Genomic DNA, 14142 nt, shown 5'->3' with positions numbered 1-14142 from the left:
TTTAAAAAGCAACAACAGTCCACAGCTTCAGCGTATAAAAGAGCCAACTCCTCATCTTTACTCCTCGCCATTTCTTAGGGTTTTTTTATTATTATTTTCTCGCAAGAAGGGAAAAGATTTTGCTTCGATCGACCCTCGATTTCTAAAGGTTCGTTTGTTTCGATCTCTGATTCGATTTGCGGTTAAGTATTGTAGCTCGATCAGTGAATCTTGTCGATTCGATCTATGATTCACTGGAAATTTGACGTCTTTGATGGAAACAGGATCTTTGTTTCGTTGAGATGCTTAGATTTGAAGTTGAGTTGAAGTTTTTTTTTTTGTTAGATCTGTGAACTTGAAAGATCTGAGTTTGTGATGTGAGAGAACTTTCCAACTTTTGACTGAGTTTGATTTGTACTAGAAAAAGTTTTACATTCTTTAGGAACTGGATCTAGGGTTTATTACTTATTTTAGCTATCTGGTATTGTTTTTAACGCAATAGCCTACTTGATCTCACTATTATAGTGGCCTTGAGCAACCAGAAGAAGGTTCATACAAGTGAAATTTTGTTGGGTATGCTTACTAGTTTGGAATTATTTACCAGACTGATAACTCTGTTTTGATCGAATGATGATGTTAGAATATAAAACTATAAAGGTCAACTCTCACCATAACTTAAGAGTTTTGGTGTAATTGTTAAAAGGACTAACTTTAAAATGATATCAGAGGTTTTTGGCCCATAAATAGAGCGCTCAACCTGTGGGGGGCATGTTAAGAATATAAAACTATAAACCTCAACTCTCACCATAACTTCGGAGTTTTGGTGTAATGGTTAGAGCCTTAGAGGGGGCTAAGTTTAAGAGATTACTCATTGTTTTTGAGTTTAAAATGTGGTGAGGGTGTGTATGAAATTGAATTCTTGATCAATCATACTTCTTTGAGTTGTTGGTAGATATTTACTTTTGATGTCCGCATTAGAAATTTATTTCAAAATTCTGATTTCATTTTAGTGCTTAAAGCTGAATGCATCTTGGAAACAATGATTCTAAAGGGAGTGCAATGTGAACTCATACAAACATTTGATCTGAAATTAACTATGTATTAGTATTTTGGCAAATATGGATGTTTGTATCCGTTTCATTTAATATACATATGCATATACCAATAGAGGGGTAAATAATCTGATACATCAGAATTTGAAAGAGCATGATCATAGAGAGGTTCAATCTATTTCATCACATACTATTAATAATATGGAGAATCATTTTTCTGGATTCCACATTCAATTTGAATGTTAAACTAATCTTTCTTTCCAAACATTATTCGTAAGGCCTAATGTTTAACTGAATCCAAGCCAGTCCAAGCTTTATTTTCTAAATATGTGCACAAAGCTTAGTGTCTAGAAAATATTTGCATTCACATTCATAGCTGAAAGAAGAAAACAATTACATATACCGTAATCCCAATACCCTTTCTTTTTACACTCCTATGTGCTAGTTGCAGGTACTCATGCCAGTAAGAAATTTCTTGCTTTGTAAGTAAATATTGCTCGATTTAGAGGTAATTGAGGTGATATGCTTATTGACTGTTAGAATATAAATCCCTCGGTATATCATTTTGCAGATTTTTGAAAAATGGCCGATGCTGAGGATATCCAACCTCTTGTCTGTGACAATGGAACAGGAATGGTCAAGGTTGGTAATCATTTTTTTCTCCTAAGCCGCATTGTTCCATTTACACCCCTGGCAGAAACTGATATTAGTTTTTCTTCCCATTTCATTATACAGGCTGGATTTGCCGGTGATGATGCACCAAGAGCAGTATTCCCCAGCATTGTAGGTCGACCTCGCCATACTGGTGTTATGGTTGGGATGGGCCAAAAGGACGCCTATGTTGGTGATGAAGCCCAATCCAAAAGAGGTATTCTCACATTGAAGTATCCAATTGAGCATGGAATTGTTAGCAATTGGGATGACATGGAGAAAATCTGGCATCACACTTTCTACAACGAGCTTCGTGTTGCCCCTGAGGAACACCCTGTGCTCTTGACTGAAGCCCCTCTGAACCCAAAGGCAAACAGAGAGAAAATGACCCAGATCATGTTCGAAACTTTCAACGTGCCTGCAATGTATGTCGCCATTCAGGCCGTACTTTCCCTATATGCTAGTGGCCGTACAACTGGTTTGTATCAGCAAAATAACATTCTTGCTTAATTAAAGGGGTAAATTGCAGATAACGCCTTCAGTAGCACTTATCCTCCCTCAACTCCCTGAACTATTTTGTTGGAATTTATAACTTCTAGATTGATGTTTTGAGAAGTATAAATTGCAAACAACCCCCTATCTTCAAGAGTTGAGGGGTGATAAGTGTTAATAAATGAATTGAGGAGTGATAAGTGTCATGGGTTATCTACAATTTACCAAGTGCCTTTTCTACTGACCATTCTGGCATTGTCAAATAGGTATTGTGCTCGATTCTGGTGATGGTGTGAGCCACACTGTTCCAATTTACGAAGGATATGCTCTTCCTCATGCTATTCTTCGTCTGGATCTCGCTGGTCGTGATCTCACTGATGCCCTGATGAAGATCCTCACCGAGAGAGGTTACTCCTTCACCACAACTGCAGAGCGGGAAATTGTGAGAGATATCAAGGAGAAGCTTGCTTATGTTGCCCTAGATTACGAGCAAGAGCTGGAGACTGCCAAGACCAGCTCAGCAGTGGAGAAGAGCTATGAATTGCCTGATGGGCAAGTGATCACCATTGGGGCAGAGAGATTCAGATGCCCGGAGGTTCTCTTCCAGCCATCAATGATTGGTATGGAATCAGCTGGGATTCATGAGACAACATACAACTCCATTATGAAGTGTGATGTGGATATCAGAAAAGATTTGTACGGTAACATTGTGCTCAGTGGAGGTTCTACTATGTTCCCTGGGATTGCTGATCGGATGAGCAAGGAAATTACTGCACTCGCTCCTAGCAGCATGAAGATTAAGGTTGTGGCTCCTCCTGAAAGGAAGTACAGTGTTTGGATTGGAGGTTCGATCCTCGCCTCCCTCAGTACATTCCAACAGGTGAAAATTTTCATTCCCCTAAAAGTTTTGGTTCATCGATATTCAAATTTTCTCAGTGTATCATTCCTAACTAACAAAATGTTTGATTCTTGTAGATGTGGATCTCCAAGGGAGAGTATGATGAATCTGGTCCCTCTATTGTCCACAGGAAGTGCTTCTAAGTTTGTTAAGGTTACTTCGTTCCAGTCTGGTTAGTTTCGAGTCCTGTTGTATAATCTCGGTATGTTTGAGAGTTGCGGTCTGTTGAGGATTGGTTGAGATTTGCTCATGAGATCCGTATGTACCTCTCTTAAGATGATGAGGAGCTCTTTTTCTGGAGTCGGCTTGAGTCTGTCATAGCACTTTTTTCCAGAAGTATTGTTATGTTTAACATACTACTTCTGTAGTATATGCTTGCCTGATCCTCCGCTGTTGTTTGTGGAATTTGAGGGTTTCAAGCTGTATTTCTTCCTCTGTTTAATGTTGTGTTTTGAATCTAAGGTTAGCTTTTATAATTATGTAACTCAGCTTGTCCAAGTTGTCTTCTCTTTTCGAAGAAACATCAATGTTAAAAGGACAAAGTTTGGAATTGTTCCGATTTTGGCAGTAGATAGTATGATCCATTTATGTGTGAGTATCCGCTCTTCAACGGCAACGATCTACATTACATAATGATACGCATCCAAATTGGGGTAAACCTTGCAAATGTTATCATTAACTGTTTAGAAGTTTCACACGAAAACAGCATAAACTACCGTGTTAGATAACAATATCACAAACGCTTACCTCAATAAATAGACACAAGGGATAACAACTTAAACTTGTCTCAAAAGCGTGATAAATAACAAATCTCAAAACAAAAATCAGTCTAAATTCTACAGAGGAGAAAATACATCCATCTCAAACAAAATCAATCTAAATTCTAGTAAGTACATCTATGCAGCCACTGTTGTCCATCAAAAAAGTTGCGCCCACAGTGATGGCGAGTACACTGACATGTGAGGCGCTAGAATCTCCTTCGTCATCTACAATTATTTTAAATCAGTACGAAAAAGAGGAGCCATGGGGCCTCATGCACTCTAATGGACGGTTAAAATTTCTCTAGCTACCGAACTAAGTAATCAAAGCAGGAAGGATGAAAAGAAGGGGAATAAACTAATCTAGACTTGTATATAACAGCTTGTAAGCATCATATTACAAATCGCACAGAGAGCACAGAGTACCGCACTAACAGACGCTAAAATATTCTCAAAAATCAGTGCAAACATCTCAACAAGCCCTACTAAAGGAAGCACAGTAACAGGCTCTCCCATTTAACACCATAAGCTATCTATCAACTGACTGAGCATGCTCAGGCCGATGAGTGAACTCATAATCAAGATGAACAAACGCCCGTTCAATCTCAGGCAACGACTCGAGCTTCTCCTGCAAAGCCTCCCCAATATCATGAGCTTCTCTAAGTGGCATCTCCGATGGCAACACAATGTCAACCTCCACAAAGTAGTGCGATCCAAATGTGTAGGCTCGAACTGTGTCGATGTGTCTTATAGCCTTGTGATGGTTCCAGCAGAGATATGTTAGCTTCTGGAGAAACTCTGGAGCTGCTGATCGTCCTACGAGAGAATTCACGTTCTCCAGAACTGTTGATGACCAAGTTCGGATGGTGTATAGTGCTAGCTGTAAAGATGAGGGAGGATGACGGGTTAGTGTCAATTTGCCTGGATAGTTGATGCATGCACCATGGACTACCTAATTCTATGATTGGTAACTCAATCCAAGCCCTCATGTACTGTATTGATATGATGAATACAAAACATGATGACTAGTTAGAGTAGACTCGATTGGATAGATGGGCACCAAGGAGTGCCTAATTCCTAGATCAGTATGCTCAATTCCAAGCCCTCCTGCTTCATATTGATCTAGGAATAGACAGTCCTTGGAGCAATGCATCATCCATCCAACAGATACAGTTTTATCGTTAGATAGTGTTGTGCAGTGCTACCTATAAACTGAAGATGACTAGTTAAGTCTTAAATCAAGGGAATGTTATGAGCTAAACGTAGATATTCAAATACGAGTAAACTATTCTAGGTATTATGTCCACTGAATAGATGGCGCATCGAGAGTTATTTAACCCTTACATCAGTACATTTGGTGATTCCACTTCCTCAATCACAACCATCCATTGTTAGTTGATGGTTGCGAGTGCAAACCATAGAGGACATAATAAGTGGTAGATTTGCAATTAATCATAGTCAGCTGAATATTACTAGATGGTTGTGATTAGAGAAGGGACTCTATGCTGCATTTAGACACCCAAAATGCATTATTCTCCATTGATGAGAAATTCTATGGATGGTAGTATTTAACCAACAATATAGAACAACAAACTCTAAGATTGATAGCATGTCCAAAATGACTTCTTGTCAACGGTCAGAGCAACTATACTGACATATGAACATAGAAATGCTTTAAATCAGTACTCACGATCATAGCTCCAACTGGGTCAATCCAATACTTTACATAATTGGCAAGAAGTGCAGCCACAAGCCCGATGACATTGGTGATCACATCGAAGAAGTGGTCCTGTGCATAAGCCTTGACAATCTCATTGGTGAAGGAACGGCAATATACGACCAGCGCGAGCTTCACTAATGTCACTGATAACATGATGTTGACCACCCAAGTTTCTTGCTCCTTGGTCAAGCTGAATCCATCCTCCTACACCAATTTAACCCACGCAAGCATTTCATAAGAATATGTTCAGGCTAAGCAGGTAATTACAGTACAATTTATCTCCCAAATTATGCATCTATTTTGACTCATGCACACTTGTTAATTCACGAACTCCATGCTGCTAAGTCTTTAAAGAATAATAGGAGCAATATTCGAAGGAATACAACACAAACATAGTTGAGAAAAGGACATTAACTTACATCTGATACTAATGAGCGCACTGATTCCAATATAATCTGGAGACCAAGAGTTGCCATAACAGATGCAAACACAAGGATTCCCTGCATAATAGTTTCTTTTCGTTAAGAAAAATGGAAGGCAAACTAAAGGATAACTTGGTACATATGAAGTTTACAAGAGACCGCATCAAGCTATCTCAAGGAAACTGTTTTAAAGATCTTCAAGATAAAACAGGCGATGTTAAATCAAAGCTTATGAGCTCATGAGATGCTCAAGATGAGAGTAGAAAAGTATTGTAGTGACGTAGTCATTGATTACTGAGATACTTCAAAGAATCTGCATTCACCAACTCGACAGCAGCAGAGGTATAAAGTGAAACACAATAAACTGTATAGACATGAAAAGCCTGAAAACAAAAAAGAATTAAGTAGATTTTGTATAGCAGGTCATGGTTTGGATGCTGTAATGAATAAGCAGACTCAGAAACATCGAGGAGACTTGTATTGCCAGTAGAACAGAGTATGATTCAAGTTAATTAGGTGAAAGGACTTAATGATGGACATATTCAAACGTTGCCCTCGGACTAGAATTTCACTACCTTATGAGGGCAAAATTTATGGCAGGATGTCTCCCATACTCAAAACTATAGTCTTACTCAAGTATGAGAGAGACAGGACAAGAACAATAACGTTTCTTTTGTTCCTTGTTTTATTTTCCCTACCGACTTAAGTTATGCCTACTAGGCAATCTCAAAGAAAAAACAAGTGACCATTGTATGTATATGTAAATTTGGATCCAGTTTCTTCTCAATCCTGACATATTGCCACCCCTAAGCTCATAAGGGGAAAAAACATTTATTTTCTCAGCATCGTCACTCAACTCTCCAGCAGAAGATAAGAGGGACAAATTTACAGTGACAATTGCTTTGCACCTGTTGCTAATTCTTCCATGGGGATAGACAACAATTAGCTACCAATTCTGAATGCAAGAATAAGGTGCTTTGGTACAAATAGAACGATGGAGGACTCCATTAAAATGGTAAACCTCACTGTCTTGACAACCAAAAAATATAAAGGACATCTGATTAATCAGCAGAAAGAAACTTACCAATGGCTGCATGCGCTTTTTCCCAATAGGATATTGATAAGGATTCGGTGTTTGCATAGAGAATGCAGTAAACCATAAAATAAAACCTGACAGCAGATCAAGTAGAGAATCCAATGTGGATGCAATAATAGCCAATGAGCCACTCCTTATCGAAGCATAAACTTTTGCAGCAAAAAGGACCATATTTGCTATGTTCGAAATCCTAATGGCAAAGAAACCCACGGTCAGTCAAAGTATCCATTTCGTTAAACCCTTCAAGCATTTCTATTTGCTGCTGATAATACTCCGCTACAACATCTCCAGGACCTACAACCATAAAAAAAGTTCCTTTCAGCCAATGTTTGATAAACCCCTCTTAAGTTTCATGCTTGAAACTTAACTATGCTCACATATGATGGAGTATATTAACATAGGAAACAAACTTTGTCATCCAAGAAAAAACAGGTTTATTTACTTGAAAAAGATGACAGAAATATAATCTATCAATGGTGTTATAACATCTAATTCCAATTGTTCTTCCAAACATTTGTCAATATCCTATGCGGCATGAACAGTTCTGCTAGTGAAGCCATGATATTGGAAGCGCTTTATCAACATATTATACTTGTTTACTCGAATGTTTATCTACAGGGTGCACGAAAATATATCTATTTCAGTACTAAGTTATCCAAAAATGCTAAGAATGGGCAACTCAAACATTGTCCTTGAACTTACTCTTCTTCATTAAGGAACAATTTTAGCTATATTCACTCATCAACATATCATTTATATATAAATATTTCCATCATTCTATCCCAATATCTATATTCCCAATATCCAAATTTTCACTTCGTAAGCAAATTTTAGTTGCTTTTTTATATTAAAAAATTTTTAAATCGCTTATGCATTAAAATCTCTCTTTAAACTACTCAATTATCTAAAAATTGTTTAAAATTGACACCTTGAACCGTTTCCATGGATTACAAATAATTCTCAGTCAATTACAAAAATATGATATAGATGAATGTTTAGTTTCTTCTATACCCAGTTCATAATATTAGAATTAATATAAAACTATAATCTTCGACCCTCACCATAACTTCGGAACTTTTGGTGTAATGGTTAGAGAACTAAATTTAAGATGATACAGATGGTATCAGTATAACCCAAATTAAAATTCCTCCGGTCAAGAATTTTAACTGGATTTTCTAAAAATTAACACCGCTACATGAGCCCAGGTTTCAGCCCATAAAAAAAGACGGGAGCATGTTAGAAACTATAATACATGACTCTCACCATGAAAAAAGAGAGGAGCATATTAGAAACTATAATACATGACTCTCACCATAACTTCGAACTTCGAAGTTTTGATATGATGGTTAGAAAGACTTTAATTTGAGGCATAAAGTTTCAACCTTTTTCCCTAATAATCCCAATATCAGTTTCCCAAAAATAGTATCAATGAGAGTTGTTAAAAATAATTATAAAAAAATTGTTTAAGAAACAGACAAAACCGCAACTACTCTAAAGAAATTGGGGCAAAAAATAAACGTGTTTACCTAAAACCCCAAGGCAATCTTGAAGTCCACGTGGCGGCTTCTCCGTGTGCTCCCCCGTCGAAGTTCAGTCGCCACGACGGCTCTCGCTCCCGGTCGCCTCCGGTCTCCAGCAGAAGAAGCTCCGATCCGTCCTCATCCTCACCCTCACTGGCGATCGCCGGTCTCGCCATTTCCACTCTCAAGTTTTGGGATCACAACACGCTGATTCTTGGGATTCGAGAGAGAGAGAGAGAGAGACTACGGAGAGCAAACTAGGCTACATAAAAAGGGTACATTTAAGAAGAGAACCCCTTCTATTTGGGTGATTTGAACAAAAAAATCATGAGTTTATAAATTAGCGAAAACACCCACAAAACTTTGGGGAGTTCTGCAAATCTCCCCTAACTTCCACATACTGAAACATTTTTTTTAAAGAGTAAAACTCCCTATAGATTAACAATATATTATTCTAAATAGCAGCCAACAAATTATTAATGCTAATGAAATAGTTGAAGAGTGATAAGTGCTACAGACTCCAAGGGTGTATCTACCTCGATAGAAGTGGTGTCACGTAACACCACTTCCACCGATGGGTACCTCATGTTACTATATAGCTTAAGTTGAGCTTTTGTTAATTTCTAGCATGCATGTATACAGCCACATGATGCCTATGTAACCATACACCATCATGGTCATCTCCTATCATCATATGGGATCCTAAAAATTTTCACATCATCGCTTATGCATTAAACTCTCTCTTCATAGGCTAATAGTTGAGCTACGTACTAAAAGATTATGTATTTTATAGTGTTACCAACAATGTATTTGATAGGTGTTAAAGTAAGAGAGAGAGAGAGAATCTTGGGTAAATTTCCCTTGAATTGAATATTGAGTGTGCACATATATTTATACAAGTAGAGGAGTGTGAGGTTTGTTCTCCCAAGCAATGTGGGACTAAAACCCACTACAATACACTATTATCAACAGCCCCCTTCAAACTCATGTTGGATCAAACAAAGTGAGTTTGCATACAAGAAACTGAAACCGATGAACAGGTAAGGCCTTTGTGAAGAAATCTGCAAGCTCGTCAGCGGATGAAACATGAGGAAGTAGAATTGTCTTGTCCTTGATAACTTGGTGACGGACAAAATGAGCGTCGATCTCAATATGTTTGGTCCTTTCATGAAATACTGGATTATTAGCAATCTGGATGGCACTCTTATTATCACAGTAGAGAGGAGTAGGAGTCGTAACAGAAATACCGAAATCACTGAGAAGGCGACGAAGATGAATAATCTCTTTAGCTGTTGTGGACATTGCACGATACTCTGCCTCAGTACTGGAAAGAGCAATAACATCTTGTTTCTTACTTCGCCAGGAAATAAGGGAATCACCAAGAAATATACAATAACCTGTGGTAGACTTTCTGGTAGTTGGATCACCAGCCCAATCAGCATCAGAATATGCACTAAGCTCTAACTTAGATGTAGCAGGAAACAAAAGTGAGCGAGTGCTAGTACCCCGGAGGTACCGAAAAATCCGTAATAAGACAGCATAGTGTACAGAACGTGGGGCACTAACAAATTGACTGACAATACCAACAGCATGAGAGATATCTGGTCGAGAGATGCACAAATAGACCAACTGACCAACAAGATGTCGATATCGGGTAGGATCAGATAGAGGCTCACCGTCAGTAGAGCAAAGTTTGACATTCTGCTGGAGTGGAGTATCGACAGTTGTATTATCAGTTAACTCAGCTTGATTTAGAATATCTGAGAGATACTTCTGTTGAGACAGTAATACACCCCGCGGGCCTTGAGAAATTTCTAGACCAAGGAAATACCGAAGAGATCCAAGATCCTTCATGTGGAACTGTTGTTGCAACTGAGATTTTGCGTATTGTATACCTGTCATATCATCACCTGTAATGATCATATCATCTACATAGATGAGTAATAAAACCCTGCCACGCGATGTAGTGCGAACAAACAGAGAAGCATCTTGATGACTTTCTATAAAGCCCGCTTTGAGCACAACATCGCGAAAACACTCAAACCAAGCGCGGGGTGCCTGTTTGAGACCATAAACAGCACGACGAAGGAGACATACATGTCCCGGAGGAATATTTGACCCTGGAGGCGGTTGCATATATACGGTCTCTGATAAAGAGCCATGAAGAAAAGCATTTTTGACATCCATCTGGTATAAGGGCCAACGATGAGCAGCAGCGACCGCAAGGAGAGTACGCACAGTGGGCATCTGAGCAACAGGAGCAAAGGTCTCCTCATAATCAATACCTTGTTGCTGAGTAAAACCTCTAGCCACTAAACGAGCTTTTCGACGTTCAATGGTGCCATCAGGACGAAACTTGACCTTATAAACCCATTTACTGCCAACAAGAGAGATCCCAGGAGGACAGGGAACAATATCCCAGGTATGAGTTTGCTGAAATGCTTGAAATTCCTCAGCCATAGCTTGTCGCCACTCTGGAATTTGAACTGCCTCTTGGAAGGACTTTGGCTCAACAATAGTATGAATGGCAGCAAGAAAGTTATGAAAGATAGGTGAATAAGAAGTAACAGAAGCATACCGGGCAGGCATGACATGTGGGCGTTTGCCTCGACGAAGAGCAAGAGGAACCTCAGGCGGGGGAGATGCTGGCGCAGGTGCATGAAGATCAACAGTATTTTCTGGAGTGAGAGTTGTGTCCACAGGATATGGATTAGATGGTGTAAGAGAAGACTCAGGTGAGGAAGAGTCAACAGAAGGAGAGGGAGAGATGTCAGGGAGATCTCGAAAGGAAAATTGAGGTGAAGAAGTGGGTGATGCAGTGGACGGGGAAGCATGATCGGTAGAGTGGAGGAAATTAAAGTCATCAGAAGTAGAATAATATGGAGAATCCTCTTCGAACTGAACATGACGAGATATATGAACTCGACGAGTTGCGGGATCATAACAACGATAACCTCGATGTTCTGAACTAATTCCTAAATAAACACAAGAAACTGCTCTGGGAGACAATTTATCACGTTCGTGAGATGGCAGAAAAACAAAACATCGACAACCAAAAACGCGAACTAGATCATAACGGGGAGGATGAGTATAAACACGACTATAAGGAGTAGCACCGGAAAGAGAGCTAGATGGAGTGATATTAATGGCATGAGTCGCGGTGAGAATAGCCTCAGCCCAGAAACGACGAGGAACAGAGTAAGAAATGAGCATTGATCGGGCAGTATCGAGGATATGACGATGTTTGCGTTCAGCAACACCATTTTGCTCATGAGTGTAGGGACATGACTGTTGAAAGATAGTCCCATGAGAGGACATGATAGAGCGCATGGCAGAGGATAGGTACTCTTTGGCACAATCAGAACGAAAAACTTTAATACGAGATTGCCATTGAGTGAAAATCATAGCAGTGAAGGCTTGATAAGCAGTAAGTACGTCAGAGCGATTCTTAAGTAGGTAAACCCATGTAAAACGAGAGAAATCGTCGATAAAACTAACATAATATAAGTAGCCAGATGAAGAAGGCAAAGGAGCTGGCCCCCAAATATCAGAATGTACTAAATCAAATAAGGAAGTGGATACAGATGTACTCATTTTAAATGGTAAAGCAGTGAATTTAGCCAATTTGCAACCAGCACATGACTCAATACTAGAACTAGATGATACAGGACCAAGTACTCCAGACTGAATAAGACTCTCCAGCCTTTTATTACACACATGACCAAGTCGTCTATGCCATAAATTGGCAGGAAGCGAGGTAGAGGGTTTTGACGAACAAAGAGAAGCAACAAGAGAACGTGGACGTATGGACTCTGGAAGGTGAAGATATTCCAGAAAATACAGTTTGTGCCTCCTACGACCCGCCCCAACCGTCTTGCCCGTCTGTGGATCCTGCACAATACAAGTATCAGAAGAAAATGAGACAAACAGGCCCGCCATGCATAAAGAGCTAATAGAAATTAAATTCAAGCACAATTGTGGAGCCACATAGACGGGACCAAGTGTTAGACGACCAGATGGATCATTTTGTGGGGTAATAGAGCCATACTGAGTAATGGACAATGGTTGTCCAGCAGCTGTGTAGATAGGAGGAAGAGAGGATGAAGTAAAGACAGAGGATAAAAGTGAGGCATTACAAGTCATATGAAAGGAACAACCAGAGTCAAAAATCCAGAGATCATTCATACCAGAGACTGAAGGATTAGCTGAAGAACCAGCAAAATGCATACCAGAGAGTTGTGCGGCGGATGTAGAGGTGATATGTTGAAAAGCATCAAGTTGACGGCGAAGACTTTCAATAGCTTGAATAGTAGAGTCTGAAGTAGTAGAAGGTATAGCATTGGCCAACAATCCTGGTGTACGAGAGGGTTGAGACTGAGGGGGTCGCCGACCACGTCCAGTACCTGAGGAACGTAACTCAGGATGAAGCTTGAAGCATGTCTCAATGCGGTGTCCTTCCTTCTTACAATATTTGCAAGAGAGCTTAGATCGAGCCTGTGGAGAGGGAGCCTGTGGAGAAGTATAATTCATAACAGGAGCAGTGACAGGTACAGACAAAACAGTCTCGAGTGAAGAGGTAGGAGTGTCTGTTGACAAATTGAGTCGTGCTGTCTGCTGCCGGGTCTCATAAGCAGTGAGAGCTCCCATAACTGAGGCCAAAGTCGGAAATTGAGGCTGGTGAAGTAGTTGATCAGCCATAGTTGAATATTCAGGAAGGGACTGAAACAATTGATGCACCTCATGCCGTTCGTACCAGGCTAGCCAGTCTTCATATGTGGAATTACGTCCAGGAAGCATGGAGCGTAACTCTGTCCAAAAAGCTTGCATTTGTCCAAAATGGGACTGCAGAGATGAACTACCTTTGCGTTGTAGAGAAATGCGTTGCAGAAGATATGCCTCCCGTGCACCCGAGCACTCAGTGAAACGCTCAGTGAGACGAGTCCACATGGCCTGAGCAGAGGGAAGCGAGCCAATCTCGACAGTGAGACCAGAGCCAACACAGCGAGTGAGATAATCCATAACACGAAATTCCTGCAATTGCCACTCTGAACTCTCCTTGACATAGAGAGCACGAGCAGTCTGAAGATCGACATCACCACTGCCAGAGGCAATAGTACTGGATGAAGCAACAGTGCTGATGGACGGTGGAACTGGTCCCGTACTGGTGAGATGATCAAGCAAACCAGCGCCACGCAAGGCATTGGTGACAATGGTGGACCACCCTGCCCAGTCACTTTGATCATTGAGGGGCAAAGGTGGTTTGGGAATCTTCTCTGAAGGAGCCATAACAGCAATCTTGAGACGTTAAGATGTCGAGATGCTGTTACTAATGTCGTTCGTTTGAGGCCGAGAGACGGCTTGAAACGACGATGCCGTTAATTTGAGACCGAGAGACGGTCTTGAAACGACAATGCCGTTAAAATAACCGAGAGACGGTCTTGAAACGACAATGCCGTTAAAATAGAACCCGAAGGTTAGAATGAAACCCGAAGGTTTAAAATAGAACCCGAAGGTTAGAATGAAACCCGAAGGTTTAAAATAGAACCCGAAGGTT

At 40.1% G+C, this 14142-nt stretch overlaps 2 protein-coding genes across 2 annotated transcripts; one reads left to right on the top strand and one right to left on the bottom strand.

The window, feature by feature from the left end:
- LOC109829917 (actin-like) lies at positions 1-3628 on the top strand. Its single transcript, XM_020397006.1, has 5 exons — positions 1-148; positions 1603-1673; positions 1767-2160; positions 2441-3054; positions 3150-3628. The coding sequence occupies exons 2-5, from the start codon at positions 1614-1616 to the stop codon at positions 3213-3215; spliced, it is 1134 nt and encodes a 377-aa protein (XP_020252595.1). The 5' UTR covers positions 1-148; positions 1603-1613; the 3' UTR covers positions 3216-3628.
- LOC109829647 (metal tolerance protein 5-like) lies at positions 4176-8655 on the bottom strand (the record flags this gene model as incomplete). The annotated part of the gene is given in 6 exon segments (XM_020396698.1): positions 4176-4710; positions 5521-5754; positions 5970-6050; positions 7057-7267; positions 7269-7362; positions 8595-8655. Coding segments are annotated over 6 exon segments (1032 nt in total), but the record flags the coding sequence as incomplete, so codon positions are not given.

Source organism: Asparagus officinalis, chromosome 2 (assembly GCF_001876935.1).
Source record: "Asparagus officinalis chromosome 2, Aspof.V1, whole genome shotgun sequence".
In the NCBI taxonomy this organism is placed as follows: domain Eukaryota; kingdom Viridiplantae; phylum Streptophyta; class Magnoliopsida; order Asparagales; family Asparagaceae; genus Asparagus; species Asparagus officinalis.
This window is presented reverse-complemented; position numbering and strand designations above follow the sequence as displayed.